This window comes from Gallinula chloropus, assembly GCF_964237585.1.
Source record: "Gallinula chloropus genome assembly, chromosome: 11".
NCBI classification, from domain to species: Eukaryota; Metazoa; Chordata; class Aves; order Gruiformes; family Rallidae; genus Gallinula; species Gallinula chloropus.
Genome location: NC_140096.1, coordinates 2,268,641 through 2,286,664, shown reverse-complemented (window position 1 = coordinate 2,286,664; position 18,024 = coordinate 2,268,641). Strand labels below are relative to the sequence as shown.

Genomic DNA, 18,024 nt, shown 5'->3' with positions numbered 1-18,024 from the left:
GAGTGCTGCAGGTGCAAAAACTCCATGTGTTTACCTCCCTCATGCTGGAGGGACAATGCTGGATGCTGATGCCTGAGGCACCCAGTGCCTGCTGGGTTCCCCTTGCCTGTGGGGCTGTATGCCTGCTGCGGGCATGCCGGTGGCACGCTGGCCAGGAACTTGTGCGATCCACAGCCCAGCTCATCCACACCAGCCTCTGCACTCCGGATTTGGGGACTTACCCCACCCCAGCAGCGCTGGTGCGTTCAGGAATGGATTAACAGGCAAACTAAAGGTCTTTATTTCCTTATTACCACATTTCCACCATGCTGTCTCAACTTTTGCCTCCCAAGAGCAGAAATCAGTTCATTTAGGAATGTTTATTAAAGCGTGACGATGTCTGAAAAACACGTAGGCTGCTACGGTCTCTCTTCCCCCAACCAGTCCATCCCCCAGCACCGCGTAACCGCCTGCAGCTCAGGTAAGCCTCGTGATTTCCTTTATCCACTTCAGGTACTTGGAGACCCTGGTGTAGATGCCGTATTTCCCTGGCTTGGCACACTCCTCGCCCCAGCTGGTGATCCCTGTGAGAAACCAGGTGCCCTCGATCTCGGTGGTGTAGGGACCCCCGCTGTCCCCTGCGCAGGTGTCGCTGCCCCCAGCCAGGAAGCCAGCACAGAACATGTTTGGCAGGATGGTGGTGGAGGTGCTCTTGAGGCAGGTTGGCCGGTCGATGAAGGGCACCTTGAGGATCTGGAGGATGGTGGCAGGCCGGCCACGGAAGAGCGTGTGGCCCCAGCCGCTCACTGTCCCCATGCCGTGCTTCAGCAGGGTGTTGGTGAACTCCCGGCTGCCAATGCAGATGGGGGTGACGTAGCTGTTGAAGACGAGCGGCCGGTCCAGCTCCAGGAGGGCGATGTCGTTGTGGTGCTTGTCAATCGAGGCATTGTATGTGGGATGGGGAAGGATTTTCACCACCTTACGCCACTGCTCTGTGTTGTCTTCCACGTTGGTGTTGTACTCACCTGTAGAGACAAGCGTGGCTTGGGGATGGATCCTTCATGGCTGGACCAGTGACCGTGCCCTGACAATGCCACCCTGATGTGACACCAGCCCAGCTGGATGGTTGCAAAGGGACAAGTGCTGCATACCCCATCCCTGGGGCTGCTCTGAGCCTGGTGCCAGCAAGGCTGCTTGCTCTTTCCCCTACCTCCTGAGCCCCCAGAGCCAGCAGGACCTGAACCCCAAGGTGTGACACCAGGCACACACCAGCCAATCAATCAGGTGCCAAAGTTCTGGATGATTTTTGCCAGGGCTAATAACGATGTGACCATCCTCAGGATTAGGCACCCTCAAGGAGATGTGAGGGGATGCTGCCCCCACACCAAAGGAGGGAAAACCTCTAGGATTAAAAAAACCTCGCTCAAAACAGTTTGTTAGCCAAAAGGAACCTGACCTTCCCTTCTCTGAGTCCACATTAGCCACAGGGCAGGAGGAGGTGCGGGGAGGGCTGCAAATTGCTCCCCCCTCCCTTCCCTTGATGGTCACAGGTGCCCCGGAGGCTCAGCTGCTTCCCATTGCAGGGTGGTGCCGGCAGCTTCCCCCGATTGAGCTGCCGGCAGCCTGTTACCTCCCCTCCCGGCTTGTGTAACAGGTAGACAGGGAAAGGAAAATGTTCTGTGGTCTCAGGGCAGCAAACGGGCAGCGGCTGGGTCTGTCCGTAGCCGAATCCCTTCTCTAGCCCAGGAACCGGCTGTGCTGAAGGCTCAGCAGCAGCAGCATGACTTTCCCCGCTTGCTTTTTCCCAGCCCGAAAGGCTCAGGGTGCTTTTGACCCCTGCTGCTGCGGTATTTCTACATGCTTTGCTGTCGTCTCCAGAACATACCATCTCCTCTAAACAATATCTGCGGCACTCCTGGCCCTGGCAGCGTGTCCTGTGCCTGCTGCGTCTGCCTGCGAGGAGCGGCGCGGAGCCCAGCGCGAGAGGTGAGGCTGCTCTCCGCGCTCACGTCAACGCCTGATGCAGCCGGGTTTGGTGGCGGGTGCTGCTGGTGTGCGCTCTGCCAGGGGGGAAGGAGGTGGGGGGGGGGGGCTTTTTGCAGCGGAGTGGGACTGTCAGCTTCCTCACAGGCTGTTTCTACAGTGTAAACGCAAGACGGATGTGGGGGAGACTTTGTAGAGGGTTTTTTTCTTAGGCTGCTTGTGATTGCTGGGGAGCTGGGGATATGCTTCGGGGATGGAAGTGGAGAGGCAGTGAAGAGGAGGGGAGGGGAATGCTTCTTCCACCCTCTGCTATCGGTTTTTGGGCCTCCTGGGATGCTGTGTATGAAGCTGGACACTTAGTATGAACGCACACGAAGGACTCAGATGTTGCACATGCAGTGTTGGTGGTGCAGGCACCGAGCCAGGAGTCCCTGGAGCCTTGCAGAATTGTGTGTTGCCTGTCCAAAATCCTGTCCTGGAAACCCAGCAGTGCTGCAGAGCGATGTGAAAGTAGTGTGAGGGAAGCTGGCTGGTACTGTATCCTAAACAGAGGGGTGTGTGATAGGCAGGGGAGACCCTAAAAGGAGGGGCAGCTTGCATACAGATGCAGTCATTGCATCCACCCCTGTCCAGGTGGAAACATGCTTTCTAGGGGGTGTAAGGTTGGTTTTGCACTGGGTGTTTTGCACTTTCTGACGTTAGCAGGTACAAGCCTGGGCTGTGTGCTGGCCTCTCAAGCACAACTGCCTGAAAGTAGGTAGAACGAAATGCTGTCAGCAAGCTGCAAGCCTCATCCTGCCAGCACTGGGCAGGGGGTGCCCAGCCCCCTGCTGTCTGTCTCCAGGCTCACCCAGGAGCTTGGCCACATTAAGGTGGAAGATGCTCTTGATGAGCTTGTAGATGCAAACTCAGTGTTTCAGAGCTCAGGGAGAATCTCATTTTTGCCACTGATACATTTTGTGGTGTTCAAGCAGAAAGTGTGATTCCTTCTGCCTCCTCTCAGTGCTGCTTGTTGTGATTGTTAACCCTACCAGCACTCCTCTCCTGTACCCATCAGTGTTACCATCCCACCCAGGTATTCACACAGGGGAGAAACAAATAATTTGGGGATGCTGCCACTGCCTCAGCCATGAAATGTGGCACTGCGACACTTGCCAAGGCTCGGTGCTGGGATATCAGCAGGCTGCCTGGCAGGTGGTCTGGAACAGCTGGGGACTGAGAGTGAGGGGGAAACACTGTGTTTTTCCAGCAGAGACAGGTTTGTTTTGTAAAGTAGCAGCATCGCTCACGGTGCAGCCTGGCCATGCTGCCCCTGCCTTGCTCCCCAGACACCCTCTGTGAAACACACTTGCCCACTGAAGCCCACCGGGCTTTTAAGCGCCCTGGGGTCCTCCTTGGCTCAGGTGAGCTAGTCTGTGGTCAGGTTGAGCTGTGTTTGCAACTGGTCCAGCAGCTTCGTGGCGTTGGGACTAAGGCCAGGCACAGCTCACTGCTCCCAGACACCTGCAGAGACTGCAGCTTGGGCCGGGGCGACCTAAAGCAACTTGTGCCACGCTGCTGCCCATCGTGCTGGTGTGGTCTGTGCAACACTTTGTGCCTCGCTGCTGCAAGCCCTGTCCCATCTCCCTTCCCTGTGCTGGCCCGATGTCACCCCAAGGTGTTTACCTGCCACAGCACGGACGTTGTCACCTGGCTTCAAGCAGTGTGCCGCTGTCACTACCCATTTCTCAGTGATGATGGACCCGCCGCAGAAGCCCACGCCGTGGCTGTTCACCAGATAAACCTGTGGGAGAGGATGGAAATCACACCCGTGGGCTTGTGTAAATCAGAGGGGAAGAAGAGCGAGACACAAGGGGTTTGTGTGGCTATAGGACAGGCTGTGTTCAGGTCATGCAGACCTGGTGCTGCTCCACAGGCAGGCCCTGCCTCTCTGTCCCCTGCTCTGTTGCTGAGGGTGGTCAACACTGCCCTGCACCCATGTTAGTGTCCTGTTATTCTTCTTTGCTGCCAGGCTGGGAGGGCAGACAGCCCCACATGTAAACCTCAGTGTGAAACACAGAGCATCTGAAATCCAGGCACTTCCACACATACCTTCTAAAAACTAGATCTCACCTAGTTAACTAGGGCCAAAATCTTACCTACCCATCACATCTGGGCATCAAACTTCCTTGGCACTTTTAGGGCAGAAGCCAGGACACCCCTTGTGCTAAAACTTCTAATGAATTTGGCCAGTTGGCTGGGTGGGTTGTGTCTGAGAGCAGGATTTCTCTGTAATTCACCCGTTTTGCTCTGTCCATGTGATGTGGCTCGTGACTGCCCACCCGCCTCACACTTTCCACGGAGTGATGGGTTTGATGCCTCACTAGGCAGAGCCGGCTGCACGTTAAACAGCTCAAAGTCCATAACAAAGGGGACAAAGCTACCCCACGGCGAAGAACCGGACTCTCAGACATCCCTCCATCCATCCCCGGTGTCCGGCGAGGGCTCAGCCCCGGCTCTGCGCACCCACCCGCAGCTCCCGGTGCCGCCCGGCCGCCGGCCACGGGAGGGCAGCGCAGGCTGCCGGCAGAGCATCCGGGCGGGGACGCGGTTTGCAAGGCCCTTCGGTGGGATTGGTGCCCCGCAAGCACCCCCAAAGCCCAGGGGGAAGGTAGCACACCTCCTGGCTGCCGCCTGAAGCCCGCCCGGCTGAGCGAGCATCCTCCTTTGCCAGCTGGCAAAGGGGCAGCCGTGCTTTTCCTCAGGGAGTGCCTGGTAAGGTGAGGGTCTCTGTGAGCACAGCTAAACTAGCTGGGCTTGGGAGGGGTGTAGTGTGTGATTTTAATTGCTTTAGGGATACTGATTTCTTAATCTTTAACTTTCTGGTTCTCCTCCTGACTCCCCGTGGTGGAATGGCATCACCTATGGATTGTCCCACCTTAGGCTGTGCCACAAAGTTCTCAGTGGCCAGAGCAGAGCATGGCCTCTGCCTTCCAAACAGAAAATACAACCTCCCCACAAATCTTTTGCTGCTGTTTCTGGTGACTCTGTGTGTCCCCAACACGCTGCTAGCTTTTTTAGCTCTGACATGGAGGGCAGGTGCCTGCTTCTGGCCCCTGCTCCCCGCTTTGCCCCCTCCGCAGGCGTAGAGGGATCGGCTGGTCTCTGTGAATGGGCATCTACGTCCCTGTGTAGTCAACTTTTCACTGACATCACCAGCATCAGTTTGTGCCAGAGTTTGCAGTGGAAAGAGATTTGCCATTCCTAAAACCTCACCTGAATTTATTATTTTGCAGTCTCAGCCACTGAGGTTTCTGCTCTCACTGAAGCCAGGGTGGAATTTAAGGACAGTAGATGACTTTGAAAAAGATCTGAGCTAGGAGCTAACTTGCCTTTCGACAGCGATTTAGAAGTATTTGCAGAGTGATGGGTTGGATATTTCTGTGCAGCCTCACCCCTTGCCTGTGATGTTACTTTTGGTGAGGTAGAGGTGACCATGACATCGCTGGTGGGATATGGGGTTGAATAAAGAAAGAGCAGCTGGATTTGGTAGATATCATAGAAAGACAGACCTTTTGTTGGTATAACTTATCGTGGATCTGTTGAAACTGAAGGAGCCAAGTTCTTTGCAAAGCTCTGCTCCCTCAGCCTTCAGACTTGTCTTGGTAAATTACACAAACTACTGGGCAATCTCTTGCTACAGCTCAAAACTGCATCTTTCCTGCCCCACAAGATAAAGCTGCTGTAACTCTGACTTCTAGATTTTTTGCCAAGGGAGACCCCCATCCAGGCAAGTTTTGGTGCTGTGGCACAAAGCCCTGCACAGAAAGCTGTGTTCCTGCTAGACTTGGGACCTGTTGCTAAACTAACCTCAGAGATGAGCTTTAGATATGTAGAAGATAAGTGAATAGGGAGCGTGATTGCTGGGGTTACAGGAGAGCTGCAGAAACAGCTGGTACCTGCCAGGGCACCTCGCCTCTCATGCTGTCCGATCCGCCCACAACCCGGGTGTCCATCTTAATGATGGGTGTGATCCGTGTGGTGGCAGCGGTGCTGGTTTCCGTGGTGTTGTCAAGCGCCTCATCCTCGGCATCATCATCGATGGTGGTGACGTTCCAGTGCTCAAAGGTGTTTATGGCTCGGGTGAGCTTGCTCTTCGCTTCAGGAGCCGTGATCTTCCCGCAGGGATATGGCACTGGGAGAGAGAATTGCAAGGTGGGAAAAGACTTTTAAGATCATCAAGTCCAACTGTTCCTGTCCTGTGCTAAACTATATCCCCAAGTACCTCATCTACCTGTCTGTTAAACACATCCAGGGATGGGGACTCAACCCCCTCCCTGGGCAGCCTGTTCAGAGTCACAGTTATGACTGGCTGTGTGTCACGCTGGGAGTTACAGTGAGGAGACAAATGCTGCCTTGTCTCAGCACCATGTTTTGTGACTGATGTGGGAGATAGATACAGGGCTGTGGGTTGACTCCTGCAGTCTCTGCGGGAGCAGATGCCCAGACCTTTGAGCAGCAGCGCCGGTAATACGTAAGAGTACCAAATGCATAAACCATTTCCAGGCTTAAATAAATTCTGGGCAGCTTTTAAAAAAGAAGAAAGCTTGTGAGAGAGAGTGCACACGTCTGACGGGGTGGCACAGGCGTGCCTTGATTTCTCAGGACGCTGAGGAGCGTGCCTGGGAGCCTCGCTGCAGCGGGCAGCCGGGCGCTTGGCTGACATTTCTACAGCAAGTAACTCTAGTACAATAAATGTCCAGCTGGGAGAGGGCAGGAAATAGTATCTGCCAATTGTACAGATAATCCTGCTTGGCACCAAGGTGAGGAAAACATTAATAAACTCTTTCAGGAGTTGTAGATTTTTCTCTGTTAATGAAGATCTCATCTGTAGGCTCATTTCAGACGGGCTCTTCCCATTTCTCTCCTACGCGGTGCGTGCCGAGTTCCCGCTGGGAGTGGCAGTCAAAACAGCAAATAGCATCAGGCATTGTCTTTCATCTGAAAAGCTTTCAACAGCACTGTGCAAACAAACATTAGTGTAAAATCAGATGTAAGCGTGGCCCACTGAGATTTCTTTTTTTGTTTGTTTGTTTGTTTTGGGGTTTTTTTTCTGTTTTCTTTTAAACAGTCCAGCTTAGGAATAGGGCTCAAATAAGTGCTGAGTGATGGAAATCACTACCCCTGAGGTTAGGCTAGGAAATGAAGGTTTTGGAGCCAACAAAAGCTAAGCTTTTTCAGGAAGGGCAATTACCCAACCTGAAAGATGATCTTATTGCTAACAGTAAAACTTTCTGGTCCGGTGCAAGTGATACAGTGTGTTGGGCAGCACAGTCCTGAGCTCGTAATGATCCCCATTAACAGAAGGACTCCCAGCCCAAGATAACTTCCTCCACCAATTGCTGAATGTCAGCACTTTCAGGAGCAAAAAGTGTTCCTGGCTGTAGCTATCCGGGCTCCAGGCTCTAACTCACCTCTGCAGGTGCCTGCATGCCAGCTTAGGTGCACAAATCTCTTACTCTCAGGTGTGGGAAATATGACATCCTAAAATGTTAAATTGAGCTTAGATGACAATTTTTTCCCTCCACCTCTGCCAGATGTGCTGCTGAGATGCTCATGCCCAATTAACCTGCTGTGTTGTGGTGGGTTGGGCTTAATGTGTGTCAGTGTAGTTGGAGCTATTATAACAGCTTGGGAGTGGGGTAAAGTTGGGGAATATAACAAAACCCAGCTGTTCTTCACCCCTTTTTGAAGTTGCAACCTCAAGTGACACATTTCCTCTTTCTATTTTGCTCCTTGGTGCCACAACTGAGCCACAGAGCCTACTTCTTGTTGGAGGTCTTTGTGTACCCTACTGGTACCTACTGGTGGGAGGGCAGCACCACCACGAAACTTGGCTTGTCTCCTTAGAACTCAGGCAATAAGACACTGTGTGATGTCCAGCCATCAAATGGACCATCAAGAGGACTTACAGTAAGAAAGATCATCTTTTGCTCTGAAAAAGCCCAGAGCATACTTGATGTAGGATCAGTAACTAAAAGGTAGCCCTTACTGGAGAAATATGAGAGTGAGCTCTGGATGGATGGGAACGGGTGTGTATTCTGGTGTCGCTGAGCATCCTATTTCTGCCTCCAGAAAACCACCGATCCAGACTTAGAAAAATAAGCTGGCTACAAGTGGGAGGGGTGCCTGTGTGAGTAGCCATCTGAAACAAGCATTTGTCTTGTGTGCACGTTCCTAGACACCTTCCTTCTCCATCCACCTAGGCTAAAAACAGAAAAGGTGTTCAAATTGGATCCTTCAAGCCTGATCCCACATATGCTGTTGGGAAAGTGCTGGGTCAGGCTCTTTACATTTGTGAAGCAGGGAAACAAGGCTTGGTTTCCAACAGGCTATTGCATTTCTATGAGATTCTAAATCCAGGACAAGACCTTGGAAACTTTCACCCAAATATCTTAAAACTGCTTTGAAAGCCAACCTGTAGGTTCACAGGACATCCCATCTTCATGAAGTCTGTAGCCAGTGGCGCAGGAACACACGACTTTGTGTGGTGGGTCATTCCTACAGAAGTGCTTGCAGCCCCCGTTTTTAATGGCACAAGTTAAATCTGAAAGAAATTCAAACGAAACTGTGGCAGCTCTTTTGAAAACCAACTGATCAGAGGTTTGTTGGGACTTGGGTGGGCTTTTGGGCTCAGCCTATAACCTGCTCCAGTTGTTCCAGAGCATAGAAAATGGATGTTTGTTTGCAAGGAGAGTGTCCTCCATCCAAATCGTGTCCCTGCTCTTAATAAAGGAGCGCTGGGCACCTCTGTGAGAAGGCAGGTTGAGGAACGGCCTTATGAGAGGTCCTGCCAAGCCCCAGTGCAGCCTCCAACAACCGCACGTTGTCTGAAATTTGGCAGCCTCACCCTAAAGGACTCCTGCAAATATTTGGTTACAAGCCACGTGATTTCCCCTCCTTCATGCTGCTCTCCTCCCCCCTGCCCTATGTTTACCGCAGTCCAGGCCCGTCACGGATGCTAGCGGAGAACACCGTGTGTCAATGGGAGCAAACCCTGAACCCAGGAAGGGCTTTGTCCTGGGATTATCACGGGGCTCTGAATTTCAAACCTCAAGCAAAGCCATGTGTTCTTCCTGCCACGCCAATAAATCATCGCAGCCTGACGTGGAAGGCCCGTTTCAGCAGGATGTTTGACAAAACAGGTCCCAACCTGAGTAACACCAAGATTCCCATGACCCACGTGGGTCTTCTCCCACCCCACCTTGTGCTCCTCCACAGTGGGAAACCACCTCTTGGAGGAGGGAAGCCAGTAATCCACAGACGCCCTTCTAATTCTCAGTGAGTTTTCAAATAACTTCACAGGAGATTAACTCCCCTCCTACCTCCTCAAGGACACCTCCCTTCCTGTAGCCATTTTAATGCCATCATTTACTATTTTTACAGAGCTCCTTTTCACGCCTCACTTCGAGCTCTATTTTTGTTCCCGTCTCGCTTCCACGAGAGATCTGCAATGAGACTATTTAAATTGGATGCAGCTTTGAAATGCTCTTTTCAACGCACGCTCCTCTCTTGCCAGAGCAGAAGCACAACTAGAAAGGGAATCTTTTATTAGTGCAGTGAGTCTAGCACACTATGTGAGCCGCGCAGCCCCTGATTATATTATAAATATAAGAGCTGAATATCCCCCTCTTGCTCAAATTATCAGCTGTTTGGTTTTCATAAACTCCTCGACCCGTCAGGAAAATATTCGCCTGTTGTTTGCCTTCAGAATCAAGGTTGCTGGTGGTAATTATAATTAGGGATTTAGCTGAGCACTGTTGAGAGGGAGGTTGTGACAATCCCGCCCCGCTCAGCACCTGCTGCTCGGCCTGGCAGGAGAAATGGAGAGCGGGAGCGCGGGCACGGGGGCCTCATCGGGGTCAATGGAAAACTGTTGCTTCCTGCGGGCGAGCACGTCGTCCCCGCTTGACAAGCAGCCCCGGAAAGGCTTGTGCTGGGGAGATAAAGGAAGGTCTCTCTGTCAACATTTGCACTGGCAGCCGCAACGTGCTGAACAAAAGACCTTGAGCCCGAGTCTCTGTTGAACCCTGCGTAAGAGCAGGCATCTTGGTGCTCAGCGGAGGTGGAGCTGGGGCTCCACCAAGGACAGGAGAGGGCAGAGACATTCATGCCTGTATCCCTGTATCCCCAAGCATGTCTCCCCGTGGTCCCATTGCCAACAGGCTGAGTTTGCACATTCATGTGTCTGAAACAACCCTCCAATAGGTTGAAACTCCTCCCGCTTTGATCCGATGTGAATTAGGGCAGGACAAGCCCCTGGTACGTACCTATCTCACAGTTTCTGCCTTCATACCCAGACTGGCACCAGCACACATAGGAATTGACTCCGTCCTTGCAGACAGCTCCGTTTTTGCATGGATTGGGGTTGCACTGGTCTCCGTCTTGGAGAGAAGACAAGAGAATTAACAAACGTGAGCATCCACCACGGCTGGTGCCCACCAAGCACTGGGGCTAAAGACAAGCAAGAGACTGCACACCTTCCTTCTTTGTAATGGGAAGAAGGTCACATCAGCATCAACGCTTGGGTAGCATCAGCTGCAGTTCCCGAGTCCTATCTAGTCACCCTGTCTTGTTTCGGGCTAATTCTGCTCATCTCAGCAGAACCTCTCCAGTCTCCCTCATGCAACATCTCAATCGAACCTCGTGTCTTGTCAAAGTTAGGAGGCTTACTTCCTCAAGAGTGGTTGGGATTTCCAAACCTAAGTTATTTTAACACCACTGCCTTTGTTCTCTGAGAAGGTTTAGACCTGCCCACTTGAGTCTGAAGACCTCTCTGTGTATTAGGATCAGGAGCATCAGCCATCGCTCTTTCTTTCTTCCTTCCTTTCTAAGCCTTGTACCCCTATTAATTTATCTAGATTTTCCTTTACATGTTAGGGCTTTTATTTTCACAGTTGCCTCCAGCTGAGAGGCTGAGGCTTTAATAAAAATACCCAATATCACAAAATTAGTCATCTAATACTTTGGAACAGTTAAGTCTGTGACATTAAATTACAGGGAAGTGTGCCTTGAAATGGTAATGCAAAGGCAAGGAGGGGTGGAAATGCCTCTGTGTTCGTGTCCTGCCAGTAAGCGTGGTGGTTAATGGTGCCTTGAGGAACAGGCTGGAATGCAGACACATGGACAAAGGGGTTTTGTCTTGTCTAAAGTCAGGGTCTGTAGAGAAGGTGTGGATCGTTGTTCCTGTTGCTGTGGGGTGAGAGCAATAGGAGCTTGGTACCCCTTGTGTGCTGGCAAGAGTTGAACTGCCACGGGCTGTGCGTGTTGGGAATGGCAGGCTGTAAGCTGAATGATAAACCAGGCACTTTAATATATGGCAATCGTTGGTTTTGAAGAGCTAATTGGTTACAGTGGCAGGAAAACAAATGCAGTGTTGAGTTTCATCAGCTGTTTTTTCCAGAGGACAGTCCTATGATGCAAGTGTGACTTCTTTTTATTTTATAGTCTGGATGGACTAATCTGAATTATTTAAGGCTTTTTTAGTGAGATGTTCTGGGCACCTCTCCAATCTACAAAGCAGTTCGTTTATTGAAATGTCCTTAAAATTAGTTTCAGATGTTTCAGTGGGCACTGAAATCTCTTTGGTGAGGGACTGAGGAGTCATTGGGGATGGAGGCTGAAAGGGATAAAAGTAGATGGTGGGAAGGAAATGGTGGAGAAGCAAGGCTTTGGAACCACTGGTGTGAACTGCAAAGGGATGTTTGCTATGATCATGTTGAGGCTCTGCTTTAATACGGCATTTCCAGGGGTTCACAGTGTGCTGGCTCAAGGCTGTGCCCTAACTGGAGATCTCTGTGCAGGAGGGATGTTAATTATTGCTGTCGTGTTTTACCAAGCCCAGATGGTGACCTGGGCTCAATGAAGCCAGTGGCCAGGGAGAACTGGTTACATTCTGGGTGAGTTTTTAAAGTTTGTTCAAAAAACCTGCTCGAGCAAAGAAAATGTCAAGAGCTTTTCCTCTATGCGAATGGGACAGGCCCAGGCTGGGTGGGTTTAAGGTGCACAACTCTGCCTGGCTTTGCCCTAGAACAATTTCTGAGTGCTGAAATACATTTGTTTCAAGAAACATCAGCTACTTAGGCACTGAGGGATAAGCATCATGCATTTGAACATGAAGAAAGCAGCTCTTACCAACATACGTTTTCCAAAATTCCATCTGCAAAGGAAAAGAAAAATAAAAAAATCTTTGATTTCTGATTTCTGGGCACTGCCCAACTGAAGTAGCAAAGGGAGGAATCACTGAGTTGTAGGGGTTGGGAGGGACCTCAAGAGATCATCGGGTCCAACCCCCAAGACTCCAAAGCTTAAAGCAAAAGACGTGCAGGAAAGCAGCCACCTCCGTGATGCCCACCGAGCCTTCAAAGCAGCTCTCCATCCCCACTGGTGCATCGTGAATGGGAAGAGGACAGGACCGATGTGGTGCTTGGCCTCTGCAGACTTTCCCCTTGCTGTTCTCTCCTCCTTCCCCTCTGTGCCTCACCTGAAAGCCTCGTAGAAGTGCGGGATGGGGCAATCCGGGGGGTGGCAAACGAGGTGTTGCCGTTTCACCACAGCCATACTCACCGTTTTGTCTGTGTTCTCAAACACCTCTCGGGCTTCCTCAAAGCTGCATTTTTCTTCCATGCATTCCCTCTCGAGGTTCCCAGAAATAACCTCTTCCAGCCTGTTAGAGTTGGCTCGCTTTTGCCTGTGCAGCACGGAGTTTGCCTCTTTGTTCTCGATGAAGACTGTAATTTGAACAGAAATCGGGGCTAGAGAGGAGCACACGCCGGCATGTGATGCAGTGGGGATGGGGTGTTGGGGCTCTCTTCTGCCAGAAAGCAAGCACTTTTAATGCATGTGTGTGACCCCACACAGCCCTTGTCCCACGGTTGGGGATGTTTCAGGAGTTTTATCATCTACTTGAGGGTTCTTTGGTGTCTAACTGAAGCACAATCCAGAGGATCAAACCTGGAGACCCAGGAAAGCGGTTGATAGACAGAAATGACTGATGGTAAAGAGGTGATTAGGAGCTCTGAAGTTTGATGTTTAAAATACCCTGAAGCAGATGGTGTGAGTATCTCCTATCGTAGATGCACAGACTGGAATAAGCTATCTGAGAAGGGAAAATAATAGCTTCTTTTCATGCTGCTGCTTGGTGAGGTCTTGTTTGGACACAGAAATTGTTTGGCTTTAACTGTCTCTGTCTGCCTTGGCTGTGAAAGGCCATTTGCCTCTGCAAGCAGCTGCAGCCCCTGGAAGCCATGGGACATTTACTCCTCTCCCTGTTGCTTACCCATGCCCATGTGCCTGGGTACCACTTTTTCTGGCCAGCAGGAAGGGTGACACAAGTCCTCCTGGGCCAGGTCATGTCAATGAGGTGTTATGCATCCACTTTCAACTTGCTGGTTAAGCTTCTGGGCAGGAACTGCCAGCAGAGACCTTCTGGCACTGCAGAGACTCCTGTCTAGGTGGGATGTCAGCAGTGGCCACCAGTCTTCCTATGGTAGCTGCCTTGCAAAAGGCACGAGGACCAGAGTCCTGTCATGGTGCTGCCATGAACGCTCTCCCAGCAGGACCACACATCACAACAGCATCCTTCCCGTGGCATCAGGGCTTGCTCCTGACTCACGTCTCAGACGTCTCTGCTGAGCACTCTTCCACCATCCCACTACTATAAAAACCACACTGTTCACCCAAAGCATCTTCCTGCTTGGTCTCCACAGCCTCCTCTCTCTCTCCACCGTCCCTTAGTGCTCGCAGCCATGTCCCTTTTTGTCACCAGATGGCACAGCAGAGCAGCTCTTCTTGGAGCTGCTGGTGGCCACCATGGACACCAGCCCATGTCTGGATGCTGGAAGAGGTTCAGGCACCTCTCAGACCTGGTCTCTCTGAGGGTTAGAGAGCTGGAGCTCAGCCAGGAGGGCAGAGAGGACAGTGAGGGGCAGGAACCAGCTGCTCATTTCTTCTCCTGGCTCACTTCTGCTCTCCATCCAGAGCAGATCCCAGCCCCTCCGAACCCATGGCAGGTTGGTTTTGCTCAACTCTCCTGACTCCCAGACAGGTTGCTCTGGTTTATGCCATGCCACTGATGATGTAACCAGCCCCTTCCCCAAAGGTCTCTCTGTGAGAGACCGAATGAAGTGGTTTTGCAATGCTTTTAATCATTGTGCAGCAAGCTCGCTCCTCTGTCCTCCTTGTGCTAGTGTGGCTTTGGTTAAAAACGAAACAGAGTGCATGAAAATCCTGGTCTTAAGCTAATGGTTTGGCAGTAGGTAGTGATGGATAAAAAGCACTGGTATCTGAAGGAGCCAGGCTTGTTTTAAACTCTGCAGCCGCCGTGGGGTGTCCAGTCCTCTCTCAGCTACAGGGCTGTGGTTTGCACGTGGAGCATGAACATACACCCTAAGGCTGAGAACATGGATGGGGGCACATCCTCACTGGAGGAGACCTGTCCCTCTCTCCCCATGCCATGGGTTCCAGCCTCCAGCTGTGGGAGGAAACGATGGAGCAGCCATCCTTGGTTTTATAACAGTTTCATGAATGCATCTTTGCCTCCCTCAGATCCTTGTGGGCTTTCTCAGCTGCTTACCTATCCCACATAGAACCATAGAATGGCATGGGTTGGAAGGGACCCAAAGGGTCCCACAGGCAGGGACACCAACCTCCAGGCCTGGAGCTACACAAGGTTACCCAGGGTCCCATCCAACCTGGACTTGAACACCTCCAGGGATGGGGCACCCACCACCTCTCTGGGCAGCCTGTTCCAGCCCCTCACCACTCACATGTTGCTTTACAAGCAAAACTCGATTTGATCTGGAGGTTGCAGGTCCCACGGGGCCACAGGCATGGTACTCACCCTGACTGCATCCATCCTCAGGCCAAGAATATGCTCACACATGGCTTACCAACTTCTGAGCCAGTATCTAACTGGGAGATGTGTCTCCAGGCCTGGTGGGGATGCACACCTGTCGTGCCAGCTGAGCACAGTGCTTTCTAGGAGGTATGCCTGGGTGAGCAGTGGTACCAATATACTTCAGACCATGCCCACTTTTCATTGCTAAGAAAACATTTTTGGAAAGAGGCCTTTTTTTTAAATTTTAAACACTTTACTTGCAATGTTTTACTGCAAGAAGAAAGGGCAGCCTTGCACCAAGCAACTACTTGTGCTGGATGTCAACCCATCTCTGCAGGAGCTGTTGCTGCCACAGATAAATCAAGCAACAGCCTGCATTACTACGTGTGACTGCCCACATCCATCAACTACTCTATCTTGTCTGCAATTCTGGCTGCACCTTACAGTCTTTGTTAACTCCACGCTGGGTTTGGCTCTAAACAATTCTTGCAGGGGCAAATCCAAGGAGTGTTTTATGGGTGTGAGGGCTTGTTTGTACTCCAGGACACAGCAGCAGCACATGCAGAGGTGTGGGTGTTGCTCCACCAGTGACACTCTCCCCTTTTTCCCTCTGAACGTTCTAAAATGGCTGATTCAAGCTGGGAAACTTGAAAGCTGCAAAATTTTCAGAAAAATCCCATTCTTAAAATTAATCCCCGTGACACACTCTGCGTAAAATTGGCATCAAACCTACTATTCCGTTCCCAAGGAAAGAACCAGAGCTTGGAAGAGAGGAGCTATGAAACGCAGCAGTCCCTGTGGGCTCTCACCTCCTATGAGACTGCACAAGCTGTCCCACCAAGTGACAAACTGTCCCTTTACCCGTGCCAGTAACCCCCCACCCCAGAAAGTGAAGGGCTTGTTAGGTTTTCAGCGAACTCACCTGTACTGTCAGCACCAAGACAAGCTCCCAGAAGACAAAGGAAGAGCACGAGGGGGATATTTGCCATCTTCTTCCCACTGCCCAAACCTCTCGCTAACTAATTGCTCAGGTGGTGAGCTCAGTCGATAGTTCCAAAGTGCAAGTGCTCACTTGTTTACTCTGGGTAACCCTTTCATTTAAGGTCCCCAGATGTGCCATTGCTGAAGCTTGAAACGGCAGTGTGGGTGTTGTTGGAGGGGGCACATCCATGTACGAGAATCCTGTTAAGGAGGTGCAGTCCTCAAGCTCATCTTCTGCCCCATGGGGTATTGCTGCCATGTTTGGAGGTTGAGCTTGGCACCAAAATATATTACATCAGCTTCAGTGAATTTCTTTAAGGCACAGAAATTCTTGCTCCTATCCAGGTGATGCTATTGGCCACATCAAAGTCCAGAGTAACCTTTTCAAAGGCTTCATCATGGTCCATGTTTCATCCCTAAAGCGCCATTGCAATTCCCTTGAAGGCAAGCCAACCCATGTTTCCTCTCAGGGACCAGGTGTCCTTGGAGCAGGGCCTTGTCTGCTAGCACTGCGTGGTCTCACATGGGTTATCTAGTTAAAATCCTAGATGAAGCAAGATTATCTTATGCCTGTTACCCAGATCTGCTGGGGCAAACCCTGGGGATTCCTAAGTCCTGTACTTGTGGTCACAGGAATGAACCTGGTACTTGGTGGCTTGGCCAGTGGGCTGGTGTGGGCACGTTCTGATAATGTGCCAGCTTTGGAGCAGGGAGGGGGTACAGGCTCCTGGCAGGTTCACAGGTTGCTCCTTATCCACACTGGAAAAAGAGTGGACCGAAAGGGAGAGAAGATTCAACAGTTCAAGAAGCGCCTGGAGGATGTGCTCAGTCCAACACTCTGACTTGGCTGGCCCAGTGTGGAGCCAGGTGTCGGACTCAATGATCCTCATGGGTCCCTTTCAGCTCAGGAGATTCTGTGATTCTATAAAGATGGGGGAAATGAAATAGGAAAAAAAAGGTGGATTTCATACAGAAGAGAAAGGGCAGGTTTTCATATTAAACCATGCATATATGGTAGACTTACAACTTTGAAACCCTATTTCTTCCCTTCTTCTGACTTTCCCTTACTGGGAAGAACTATTTCAAGGTGATTAATTGCTTTTGGGAAAATACTGAATGTTGTAAACCAACAAATGAAACATTCATTTCTGAAAAGTTCAAAACTCTACCCTCCCACATCCTTCCTTGAGGAGCTGTGGGGAAAGTAGGCCAAAATCATTCATCCCACTCCAGGGAGGGCTTGTGGGCTTTCTGCCAGTGACCTGTTCCTCAAAACCTGCTTCCCAGTTTCTGCTTCAGCACTGGTCCCCCATGCACAGGGCAGAGCTGAAACCTATTGTTGCACCCATGTACATCTGAGGCCTGTGGTGCTCTGCCAGCTGCAAAAAGGTCTTGGGCAGAGGCATTTTAAAGCAGAACTCCATTTCTGAGTGTGGCGTTGGTGCTTTTGTCTTCTGGTGTTGGCTGAGCTCTAATGCAGCTAAAAGCAGAGCAGTGAGGGGACAGCAGGCTCTGATGACTTGTTGAAGCAGAAGAGTGAGATGAGGGGAGCTGGCAGGTTTTGCTAGTTCCTGGCAAAGCAAGGTAGATACTCTGGTATTGCTGAGAATCCCACAGCACATTTCATGGCCAGTGCTTGCAAACTGGCTAATGCCATCCAGTGAGATGCAGAGCACGTGCGGTGTTGGCTGTGCCCACGTCTCACAGGCTGGGGAGCTATTAGTCGCCATGAGGCTACAGTAGCCCTTGGGTAGTTGTTAAAGTGTTTTCTTCAGCTTATGAACCATAAATTCTGGGCACTCAGTCCAAAAAAACATTAAAAACGTTCCTTCATGCAGCAAATGGGAGGGATGTTTATGGTTGTGCAGGTATTTGGAGTTGCTTCTGTACACGGAAAGGACAGATCAGCTGCAGGTGGGTGTGAGATGCTGACTGTGAGTTACAGTCTTGTGAGGTCCGTGTTGCCTAGGTGGAAAGAATTCTTTATTTTCCCTTTCTGGAGCAAACAGAAGGTCCTGAAACCAGTAATTCATCTAGTTTCTCCTTGCTCCTTTCTGAAGTGATCTTTATTCATCACTGACAGTAGCTTTTGTTATCAAATTTCTGGGGTAGATAAATGTGTTAGGATGAGGTAATGTGCTGTTGATGTAAATTGAATGCAAAGTGAAGAAGGTAATGATCATCTCTCCTTCTCAGTGCATAAG

At 50.9% G+C, this 18,024-nt stretch overlaps 1 protein-coding gene across 1 annotated transcript; it reads right to left on the bottom strand.

Moving 5' to 3' along the window:
* Positions 1-252: 252 nt before the first annotated feature.
* On the bottom strand, positions 253-15,838 carry F9 (coagulation factor IX). The gene is made up of 8 exons (XM_084269142.1): positions 15,762-15,838; positions 12,568-12,731; positions 12,136-12,160; positions 10,272-10,385; positions 8,420-8,548; positions 5,901-6,136; positions 3,628-3,745; positions 253-1,004 (listed from the first exon to the last, which is right to left on the bottom strand). Exons 1-8 carry the CDS (start codon positions 15,826-15,828, stop codon positions 457-459), a joined length of 1,401 nt encoding a protein of 466 aa, XP_084125268.1. The 5' UTR covers positions 15,829-15,838; the 3' UTR covers positions 253-456.
* Between the last annotated feature and the right edge of the window lie 2,186 nt (positions 15,839-18,024).